Source organism: Aptenodytes forsteri, unplaced genomic scaffold, assembly GCF_000699145.1.
Source record: "Aptenodytes forsteri isolate BGI_AS27 unplaced genomic scaffold, ASM69914v1 Scaffold146, whole genome shotgun sequence".
Taxonomy (NCBI): Eukaryota; Metazoa; Chordata; class Aves; order Sphenisciformes; family Spheniscidae; genus Aptenodytes; species Aptenodytes forsteri.
In genome coordinates, this window is record NW_008795128.1 from 5,869,294 (window position 1) to 5,880,583 (window position 11,290).

The window sequence follows — 11,290 nt, forward strand, 5'->3', positions numbered from 1 at the left end:
CAGATGGCTCATAAATATGTTTGTTTTAATTTGATGATTTTTAACCCTATCTTGTGATGTGAAACCTGAGCTTGGAGAGTTTGGGTACCAGAAAAACAGTGCTTGCTATACATTTACCCTTTGCCAAGTTCAGAAAGACTAAGCAAGGCACTTTCAGCTGTCACTTCTCACCAGCTTTGTTTCTTGCTCCTTTGTGTGTTTGGGTCACCAAGAATAAAAGGACATGCTTCAGAGTATTCTTAAATGTAGCTGACCTTTTTTTGAAAACTCATGGGAGCACTTCTGTGCATGCTAGAGCTTATAAAACATTTTGCGTATAAAATTTGTCTGGGCCGAAAACTATTTTACTGTCTCCCTTCTAGATGATAAATGTAAATCCCAGCTCTCCACCTTCAGAGCAGATTCAGTCCTATCCCTAATTGTTTCAGACCACCTCCTCTAACAACAATCTATACATGGTATGGGTCAAAGCTGAAAACAGACTCTTTTGTCTGAAGGGCTAAGAGAAGACTTGAAGGCCACACAACAACATGGTGTATCTCTTATTCCTCAGTACTGTAGCATCAATGATAGGATTCAGACTACCAGTCTGAATTTTGTGTCCCCTAAAACTGTTAAAAGTTTTGATAACTGGATGCCAAAAACTAACAAGGTCCAAAAATAAGAAATTGTCATAAACAGAATGAGATAGCTAACAACAATGTTTTTCTATTTAGTAAAACCGGATTGCAGGTATTTTCACAGTGGTACAAATTCATACGGAGGTTGTCAGCTCACTGACATCTAGCTGACAAGGCTGACATCGAGCACTTGTTTCCTTGCAAGAAAATGGAAAGCAGACATCACTAAGTTAGATAAGGGTGTATTCACATAGTCTAAGTTCAGGTATCTAACCTTACAGATTAGTTTCACAAGACACTTATTTCAATGACTGGGGGGAGAGATTCATTAAAAAACCAACAGCTTAAGAGTTCCCCAAAGCAATTCCTTCCCCCCACCCCCTTCCTCTGGCCCCACTGGGAGACTGACTGCCTTCTTGTCCTTGCCCAGCAATCACCATCTCCTCAATTGTACCTACACAAGCTGTATAGGGTCACGCTGTAACTGGATCATTAAAATGATTTACAAAAAAAGAAAGCTAGCTTTTAACCTAGATAATTTCAAAGCATCCCTACAGTCTGACTGACCCAGCTAAGATGAGACCATGCTGCCACTTGGGGGTTGGCAGAAGTCAAGGTGGGCATGAATGCTGGAGAGCTGAGCTAAACATCGCCTGAACGTTGACCACCTTCATGTTCACTCAGTCTTGAGAGCCCTAAGAAATCCAGTGGAAGAATCAGCACTTCTATGTTTGAAATACTACATTTACTTGACATAAGGCACCCCCCACCATTCTCGGTAGAAGAATGTCAGTAACATCATTAATTGGGCTGTTGCCTCTTGTCAATCCTCCTTTTTGCAGCCACAGAGCAGTTTCTACCAGTAATGAAATAACTTCTCTAGCTTATTCTGCCTATACGCTGGTACTACAGTGAATGTAAATTCTACTGAAGCTTAATTAAAAAATAACCATTAGCTAGATTTACCATAGCTGATAGCCTATACAGACACATGCCACATAAGTCCCTGCAAAATGGTAATCTATATATTAAATATATATTTAAAATCCTTTCACAAACAGTCATGAGCAACCCCTGAGTATTGTACAGTTTTGGATAACTGCATCCACTGAGGAAAGTGTGGAAGTCAGCTTGTTTAAAGCAAAGCTTTTTTCTATATGTTTTCAGGTCCTAAAATAAGTGAAAAAAATTATTCTCCATCAGGAAAAAAACCCCAGATATTTCCTTTCATTAATTTTCATGCGTATATATGCAGGAATGCACACAAGAGAGGAAAAAAATGTTTGGGAATTACAGTGCAGAGGGAAGAAATAAGAAAAGCGACGTCCTGTCCAAAACTTATCAGGAAATCAAAAATGAAAATAGCTTTTAGAGGGGAAGGTAAATGCTTGTGTCTAACCAGACCAATCTAGCACAGCTCTAGATGAGGTGAAAAGAGCTAGACCTGTGTAAGTCTTTCATTTTTCCACCCACCTGAACAGCCAGAATACAAGCCCTTTTGAAATAACTAAATAAAAGCCAGCTTGGTTTATTCACCTCATTTTGCTTATAATTAATTCACAAGGTTATTTTTTAATGAATTTTACTCACTTTCAAATTTCTTATCTAGGATTGCAACAGACTGACAAACACAATCTGTCAAAATCTGGGAAAGTTTAAACTGTTCTAAGAACCTGCTAGATCTTGAAGGGTTGGGAGGCATGTGGGACTTCAGGAAAGTTGAAAAAAAATGGTGATAGAAAGTATTCTGCGATGACTATGCTATCAGGGCTTATAAGATACAGAAAGTCCAGTGTCTCATTAAAATCTACGCTGAACTGTTAGCCTGCATGGGGTTAAAGAAAGTTTCTTTCAGAGGTTTTAAATACTATTCAGGCTCCTGTAGTGACTGTAAACACATAAAATGCTCCCGTTGTGAATTACATACTTTAAAAGTGTTACTGATGTAGAGAGATCTGGACTCCAGCACAGTATACATCAAAATGCCATAGAACAAACTCTAGAAACATGTTAAAGACCAAGGAAATTTCAAGCAGTCATGCTTTTCTATGATTCTATTTGCTGAAGTCAAAGTAGCAAATATGTATTAATCACTTGGAGCTCAGTAGGAAAAAAAAATTATTAATAGCAGATATTTGGAAAATTAAAACTGCAGTTAAATATAACAACAGAAACAGAAAATCCAAATAAATCAAGACATCTAAGGTATTAGAAATGCCTAATCGTCCATGCTCCTTACATTGTCTAAAATACTAGTCAAGACACCAGGGCCTGCAAAACTGCCAAATGACCTATCCAGTGAAGGAAAGCAGTTTTTCAGTTCAGTTCCAGTTGGAATTCAGCTTTGCCCGAGGTTGCTCAGGCTCAGGCTGACAGCTGCTAACCCCTTTTTTGGTCATCCCAAACCACACTGGCTGGGCTCATGGTCTCCACTGGAAGAGAGTTCCTCCATCCTCTGCCCCAGCCCTGACCAGCTCCCATCCTCTCTGTGCATCCCCCCCGTTTCCTCCTGCCTCCCTAAGGCCAGGAAAGCGGAGCAGAAGTTGTGAGGCAGAGCTACAAAGGGGAGTGCCCGGGCACTCAGAGTTCACCCTCAGCATGTAGAAAAGGTCTTGGTCACAGCTGCAGAGCCACTCAAACCAGCCCTGCATCGCTGCGTGGAAGCAGGCACTTGTGAGGGTCCCATGGGGAAGTGGAAGCTGGATGTGAAACTGCTCAGAAGCCCACCACAGTTCGGGACGCCGACGGCATCTCTGCTGTGGGAAGCCAGATTTCAGCGAACTGTGACTCTGACCCCACAACCTGTCAGGTTCAGTTCCCACTGAGGTTCCAATACAACTGCCATTATTGGGTCGGTTCTGATTCAAGGCAGGAAAAAAGTTCCAGTTTGGGTTTGATTTGGCTCCTGGACAGCACAAAAACTCTTCACCATGACAATGCAGGAACAGACACTTCTCACCTCCTGCACTTCATTCTGTGCACCAAAACACCATCACATCCCTCCATGTCACTTCCTAGCGTGGCTCTCACTCAGTTACTTTATCACTCCTATGTTTTTAATATATAAATATGTATATCCATAAACATAGACACAGGGGGAGAGGTGTGGATGCTTTAACCCCAGAAAATTTGGCTGTCTGTGCCCTCGAACACATGCTGTGCCACAGACCGGGGGAAAAAAAAAAAAACCTAAGTGAGCAACTGAAATGCATGAATAAATGCATCATTCTTGGCTGATATGAATCCCAAAGCTTATGGGATTTCAGATACTAATTTGCTGAAAATCTGTGATGTCTTATTAACAGACATGGCTCTCCCATTAGATAGAGCAAAAGTTAAGCTGAGTTGCAAGGATAGATCTGTGCTTTTTGGAAAGACTTCAGCTTGTAATTCTATACTTCAGTCTCATTCTTGACTACCTTTAACTCTGATGAGCCTGCTGTGTCAATAGGTGTTTCTTCTGTTTTTTTTAAACTCAGTCAGTGCCATTGTCAGGGAGTTTCTTTCCTTCATATAGAATAGAATCGAATAGTTCAGTTGGAAGGGACCTACAATGATCATGTAGTACAACTGCCTAAAATAAATATAAAGCCAGCTAGAAATCTTAACAAGTTTTTCACCGACAAGTGGAAGAAAAGGTTGTACAGAATTGTGTAAAGTTTCGTGTTTTTCCAGCCAGCTTTATGTGAAGGAGCACATATAGAAAACCAACCTGAAATTCTCCTAAAAAGATAAAACCTGGCCTGTGGATGAGCATCTTACTGAAATTCTGAGTTCTTTATTTCCTCAGTACATATGGCAGAGTTGCGTTTTCTGGGTGAGGAAGACTGGAAGGTTATCTCTGTTTTCTTTTACGTCATTTCTCTCTGTTTTCATTACTCCTCATGGGCCCAGTCGTGCTGGTATCACACACACTGCAAGAAGCTGCAGTGTGGAGGCATACCACCTCGAGGAAAGCTCTTAGAAACAGCATACCTGTGGAAGTCAAAATTGCGTCAGTGACACTCTGCCACTTGCCTGGGAGCTGTAGTCCTTTAGGCAGTGCAGAGACCTGGGGAGGTCCTGACACCACATTTGCTGAGTTGTAAAGGTCCTACACCCTGAGGTGCACCACCTCTTGCACATCGGGCATAAAATGGTAGGAACCTGGCGTTCCCCAGACATAGCCCCTCCAACCCCTAACGGAGCTGAACCAGTCAAAATCTGAACCAAAGGCTCTACATGTTCCTCCTGTGCACACATAACTCACAAGAGATCTCGGTTCTCCCTATTCACTCAGAGCACATCGGTCAGACCAGCTGCAAGTCACCTCTTAACAAACACCTCAACTCACCACTCTTCCAAGCCGGCCTGCTATCCTACCTGCCGCGGGTTTCATCTTCGCATACCCCCTGTCCTGCTGATAGCAGGCCATATCAAAGCACTGGGTTTGTTACATGGCAGGAGAGGAGAGAAGCAGGGGAGCAATTATAATAGAATGGAAGGAAGAAGAATTGTAAGAGGAAGGACTGATGCTGAGAGACAGGAAAAGACTATAAGCCTGATCCAATTAATTAACATAATTAATGTCATTATTTTCCTCCTCTGATTTAAGCATTCAATACAGAAATCATGCTTAATTGTAAGAGTCTCAGATAAAAGTCTCCAGATACAGAAGGGAAGATGTTGCACTGCTGTAACCGTACTCCCATAGAGATCCATCAATTTGCGTTAACTAAGAACCCCATGGATTACTTCCTCTCCATTTATTTCTGGAAAGAGCTCACCTGCCTCTCAGCAGCTGCTTTGTGCTTCTGCTTTTACTAAAGGTTTGCAAAAAGTTCAGGTTGTCTTTGTTTCCTTTATTTCTGAGGAATTCGATCCAATACCAAGCTACAAACAACAGTACCAGCCACTGTGTATATGTGCAGTAACGAACATCAGCCTGAGGACAACCACCTGCATGCACAAATCCGGGTACAAATCAGCATGTGGTATTACAAGGTAACTGAGCAGTTTTAATACAGGATTTTCCAAGCTACTGGCAAGCCCAAAGAAATTAAAAAAGAAAAACTGCCACAGGTCAACCTGACAATTTTTCAGAAGTTTTATAAAATTGCAAAGACCAACACATTTCAGGGAGTGTTGAACTATAACATTTCGTGTCAAAACTAAACATTTGATACTAAATCATGTTTTAAGATTTTTAATTAAAGATTTAATTAAATCTTTAAATTAAGATTTAAGATTTTTGAATAAAAGACTTCTCTAAGCAAAAGTTTGAATTAAAAAAAAAACATTAAAACAGCTAGACTCATTTGAATGTCTCAATATGAACTAACTGGTGCACACACAAAACAAACCTCCATACATAACAGCTCAAAACCTAGACCACTTTATAAAGCATTTTAGTGTCACCACATCAGCATTTTTCACTAAAATTAATTCAAGATGAAAATTTCTCTCCACTCTAGTCACAGACATCACAGATGCACTTCTACACGCCAGCACAGCCAGCGCGACCCCATCACACATACAAACAGGCTGAAGACAGGGACCCTCTTGTTTATCTGTTTAGGACTCGGGGGGGGGGGGGGGGCGCGGGAGAGGAATGCTTTTGAAACATCACTGGGGCGGGGCATCCTTTTCTCCAGCTTTAACCTTATGGACTAGTTAGAAACTGTGAAACTATGTATGACTGACAAAAAGATGGATTTCTCCTGTGGCTGATCACAAGACATTGTCTTTAGCTCTACAGTAACAGTACACACAGCCCACTATCTGATTTCTTCCTCCTCCACCTTAGTCCTCTCTCTTGATGTAGTTTACAAATCCCCAGTGTTGGTCTGCATATGCTCCCTTACTGTGGGATTCCCATATATCTATCCTATCCTTTTCCACTGTATTTCAAAGTGTCCTCAACTTTGTCATGTCTGTGACTTAAAAAGAACTGTCTGTTTTTATTTCAAGGCATCCTCCCAATGTTTGACTTTCAGTGACAGTCATAGTGACTTGAATTGCATATCCAGACTGGGCACGGTATCTGTAGATATCTGTCCTGGTTGGAACTATTTAAGTGAAAATACTGAAACCACTACTGTACCTGTATGCTACTTCAACTGAGCGGAGATAGTCACAAGAAGAAAAAAATAAGAGAGAAGCTCTTCAATGAAGAGGCAAAAGAGAACGTAGGGCCCCATCCCTTCCACTCTTGGCATGCTCTCCTCTAGACAGACAAAGGGATACATAAAGCAGTAAAGGTTTGTCTAACTGAGAGAGATGCACTGGTTTATTTTAAGTTGGCTTGCAACAAAATGAGGTACTCCTATGTAAGCATCTTCATGCATGTGTGGACCGATGAAACTTAAACCAGCTTATACTCGCTCTATAAAACAGGACAGCTCAATTCTGAGAGGCAGACAAACCCAGGGAAAGGAAGAAAACCTCCCGGGCTTCTGAAAACAGTTTGTTAGACAAACGCACAAATGCAAGGAGGAAGTAGCATCCAGGAATGGGGCGTTCACCATTGCCACGCTGATATACCATTCCACAAACAAACCAACAAAAGGCCGGCTGTCTTACTCCTAAACCTGCCATCAACCTCCCTATGCCTCTCTGCCTTAGAAAGGATTCAACGAAACCCAAAACCATAACTATTCCTCAGGCTGAAATTAAACATAACATATCCTATTCTGTGACAGCTTCACTACAAGTATTGGAAAGGGCTGTAAAGAAAGACTTGACAAAATGCCTCTACTAATATTATCTCAAGAACTGTGGTTATACTCAATAGCTAAACTCTGAGCAATTACATAAACATGACTGTACTTTTGGAAAGGTGTTTGAGTTTTGCCTGGGACATATGTTGTGCTGTAATTTTGCAGATAGTTTGCCTTCCACACCCAGAGGCAAGAGCATGACATCTGGCCAAGCACAACCCAGTTTTTCGTGGAGGAGAAAAGGACTGACCTACCCCCTCCACCAAGCTCAAGTAATCAAAGGAAAAGCATCCAGTATGAAGACTCAAAGCAATGCTGGTGCTTAAAATAAAAAGAAAATTCTCCCACACATTCATCTGGTGGTTTTTTTCACCTTATTCCTAGCCACCTCCTGAGACCTGAGGCTAATGTGCAACCTCAGCCTCCGAATGACTGTGAAGTTGCTTTGACACTGAACAATGCACGTTTATGCACTGAGTCCTTTCCTGGTGTTGTCGTTGTTGGTTTTGGGGTGCCTTTTCTGAGGGTTTTTTCCTGCTGTTGTTCTCTACAACTTTCTGAATTTTCTCAGAGAGTCTTAATTTTTGCAACAAAAGGAGTTCTGACCTCCTCCAGTGTTTTGGGGTGCCAAAATTTTCAATGGATGGGAACTCTGAAATTATCCTTTTAGGATACAGTAGCTCATTAGAAAGGCATATGCCAGCCAGCAAAACAAAAGAGAGAAACGTGGACCTGTAAATTCCCTCATCACCAAGACCTTGGGCTTTCCAAATAAAGAAGGAAATGTAAAGCCACTCCAAGAATATGCTCCAGGAAAACTTCCTCAGTGGAAACACAAGTGGTTTTTAAAATAATTGACTGCAGAGTCTGAGAGCTGACCATAATAACCCAGTGAGACAAGCAATCCCCATGTGAAGATTGTGACAGCAGCTACACAGTTAAATGCTCATGCATCCAAGACTCTCCCTGGGTGACTGAGATTATTTTTGGCAGAAGATTGGACAGAGATTGTAAAACGTACGTTTGTTTTCATTTAGCTCTTTACTTGGTCTCTCTGAAACACACCTTTTTTCATCTCTGTCCTAATACGGTCATGCTTCAAATCACAGACTTGGAGTTACAGAAAATATAATGACTATTACACTAACCTTACTTGCATGTTGAAAGTCACTCTACCAAAAACACTGGGATGATAGTTAGCAGCTCTTGATGAGACCACGTGTCATCAGAACTGAGGCTGTGGGGACACAGAGCTCTGCTTGCATGGGGTATACTTGCCCTGGGACCCTTTCACAGTAAAGCAACCTCCTCCCAGTAGGAATAACAGGCCAGAAAAAGCCTGAAATCAAAAACTCTGTGCTATGCCTTGGCATTCAACTGTAAAGAGAACTAAATGATGAAACCTGCTTAAAAACTGATGTCCCAGCGTGTCTTCATATAAAAGAAAATATATACAGGTTCAGCATTTAGCCAGAGACAGAGAATTTCACTGCACTAGCAAGAGCAAGCTGTAGCACCCAACAACCTGTCTGCTTTACCTCCTTCCCTGCCTGGAAGTAGCATGATTTGTTACACTGAGAAATACAGAATTGTCTCATGATCCTTGTCTAAGCGTCAAGATGATGTCTCTGCACTGGGCGTACTCTTGTAACTTCAGCACTCTGAGAAGTTCAGCATGTCCTGATACAGGTTTTTCTCTCCTAATTTTCATAACAAGTTTGCTTACCACTGTACACATACAGTAAATGTGTCCCACTCCTACCTTCTCCCATCATTGCTTGCATGCATGCTGCTGCTTCCCAACTTCTCTCCTATTACTGCAGCTTCCCTCCTAACATCTCCTTCCTTTCTCCTACTGTTACTTCATTCCTCTTGCTGCATTTCAGAACCAAAGCTGACAATGACAAACAGAGCGGCACAAAGATTCCTTTCAAAACTCAGCCTGAGCATCACTCTCTAGGCGGGAGCTCGTAACTCCATCTTTCATAGTCCCGATACCTTCTTCTCCCTTTATCTGTCCCCCTCATCTTTCTCCTTAGACAAAGAACCTTCTCCAAACTACACCTTTTCCTGTAAGCAACCTTCGCTACTCCTGGAGCATTACTTTCTCCCACCTCTCCAAAATAGTCCCAGAGAAAGCAATCCAGTAATCAGAGAAGCAAAATGGTCCTGAGGTATAGCTGTTAATTTCATGCTGAACCCTTGTACAATGACAGCGCTCGCTTCCGAGCGAGCCTCGGTCAGCAGCAGCCTTTCTAAAACTACGGATCACCTATTCATTTCAGTGAACAAAATTTACGTAGAATCAATAACCATCAAGATTTATCTTCCCACGTCACCCACTTTATATATGTTTCATGCCAGTACTTTCTCCCCCCTCTCCTTTTTTCCCCACTGTTTTGAACATAATGCTTTACTGGTTTTAAAGGTAAAAGCATCGGGCAATGAAATAAGTCTGAGTCCCTGGGCATAAGAGGGAGTTTGCACCATAAGGAGATGGGGGGAAGAAAAATAAGTTACTTACCCACAGTGGTGACCCACAGCACCAGCTGTGGGAGCCGGTTCATGGCTCTACGGGGTGCGGGCAGGTCCCAGCCGGGTGCGCGGCTCCGGAGGGGACGTGCCCGGCTCTTCCTGCGGGCTCCGCAGGAGCTCTGAGGCTGGGCTCGGGCTCCTGCTGCCTTGGAGGAGAACTCCCACCTCCTGCTCAGGAAGGCTCGCATGGGTCCTAGAGCCACCCCCCCTTCCTTCCCTCCTCCTCCTCCTCCCTTTTTGCATACCGCTTCTGCACGATCAGCGAATCCATAAGGCAGTTGCTTCAGACATGAACACATCCATCTATAAATTTTTTAGGCATTAGTATTCACTAGGAAAAGCTGAATTCAGCATCTTACTGGGTTGTTCCCCCTTCTCAGTCTTCCCTTACAGCTGCCTCAATGACACACACAAGATACACGCACTGCCTGGACCAAACTCAGCTCATATTTAAGAAGATAGAGAAGATTCCCTTGGCCTGGAAGTCCTTTCACTGTCTGCCCTGAAAGAGAAATCAGACCTATTTACACAGCCTAGATACCTGCCTTTCTTTCCTTAACTTCATTTATAACCACTTAACTCCTGAGCAAAACAGCCTCAGTTGGTGAGACAAGCAACAGGGACCTGCAACACAGTAAGGCGTAGGTGCTCTGCCTGCAAGCTTGTGCATTCGCTCTTTAATCATTTTACTTGTTAAACTCCTTTTTCTTCTGGTCCATCAGCATTTCAATTACATTCATTCACTCTGCCTTCAGTTTGTTTGCATGTGGGTTTTTCCTTCACAGGGAGTTTATTTTAAAACAGCTATTCTTTTTATAATCAGAATATATTCTTTCTGATTAATTCTCCATGTGGATACCCTTACTCTGGATTAGGAGTGCTTTAGTCCAAATTAGCATAATTTATTGTGGCTGGGGGGGGGAATAAAAAAAATTGGAAACTGTTTTGAATTTAACAGGTAGTGCCCGAGTCTTGAGTAAAATACTATTCACGCTGTAGGCACTACAGAAATTTGGAGCTGACATGAATTAAAGCCCTGATAGGACTGGTGGGTCTGGTACTTTCAAGGGAGAGGCCTGAATTCCATTTTTAAGTGTGGTTCATAGATTAGACTAAAAATTTAGTGAATTTCCTAATCTTCTGTGAATCTTCCACTGATATCTATGAAAAGTATGCACTGCTCAAGGGCAGAATTTGCTTTTGTACCACAACCATATATTTGGATCTCCGAATGTACTCTTTGTTCAGCAACATATTGCCATTTTCAACAGATTTACAGAGGCATATTTCTGAACACAACCTGGATGATTTGAAAGAAAACATCATTCTGAGGCTTTCCTCTTTAGCCACATCAATTACAAAAGTATGGTAGCAAGAAAGACAGACATTATTGGTTGCTTATTAATTAAATTTATATAAACTGTCCCCCAAGCAAAG

General features: G+C 42.0%; 1 protein-coding gene across 1 annotated transcript in view; it reads right to left on the minus strand.

The window, feature by feature from the left end:
* Positions 1 to 10,041, minus strand: part of LTK (leukocyte receptor tyrosine kinase) — a 98,309-nt gene extending 88,268 nt beyond the window's left edge. Inside the window, exon 1 of the mRNA XM_009277607.1 lies at positions 9,843 to 10,041. Within this exon, the coding sequence (XP_009275882.1) occupies positions 9,843 to 10,041 (199 nt within the window). The remainder of the gene's footprint in view (positions 1 to 9,842) is intronic.
* Positions 10,042 to 11,290: the final 1,249 nt, after the last annotated feature.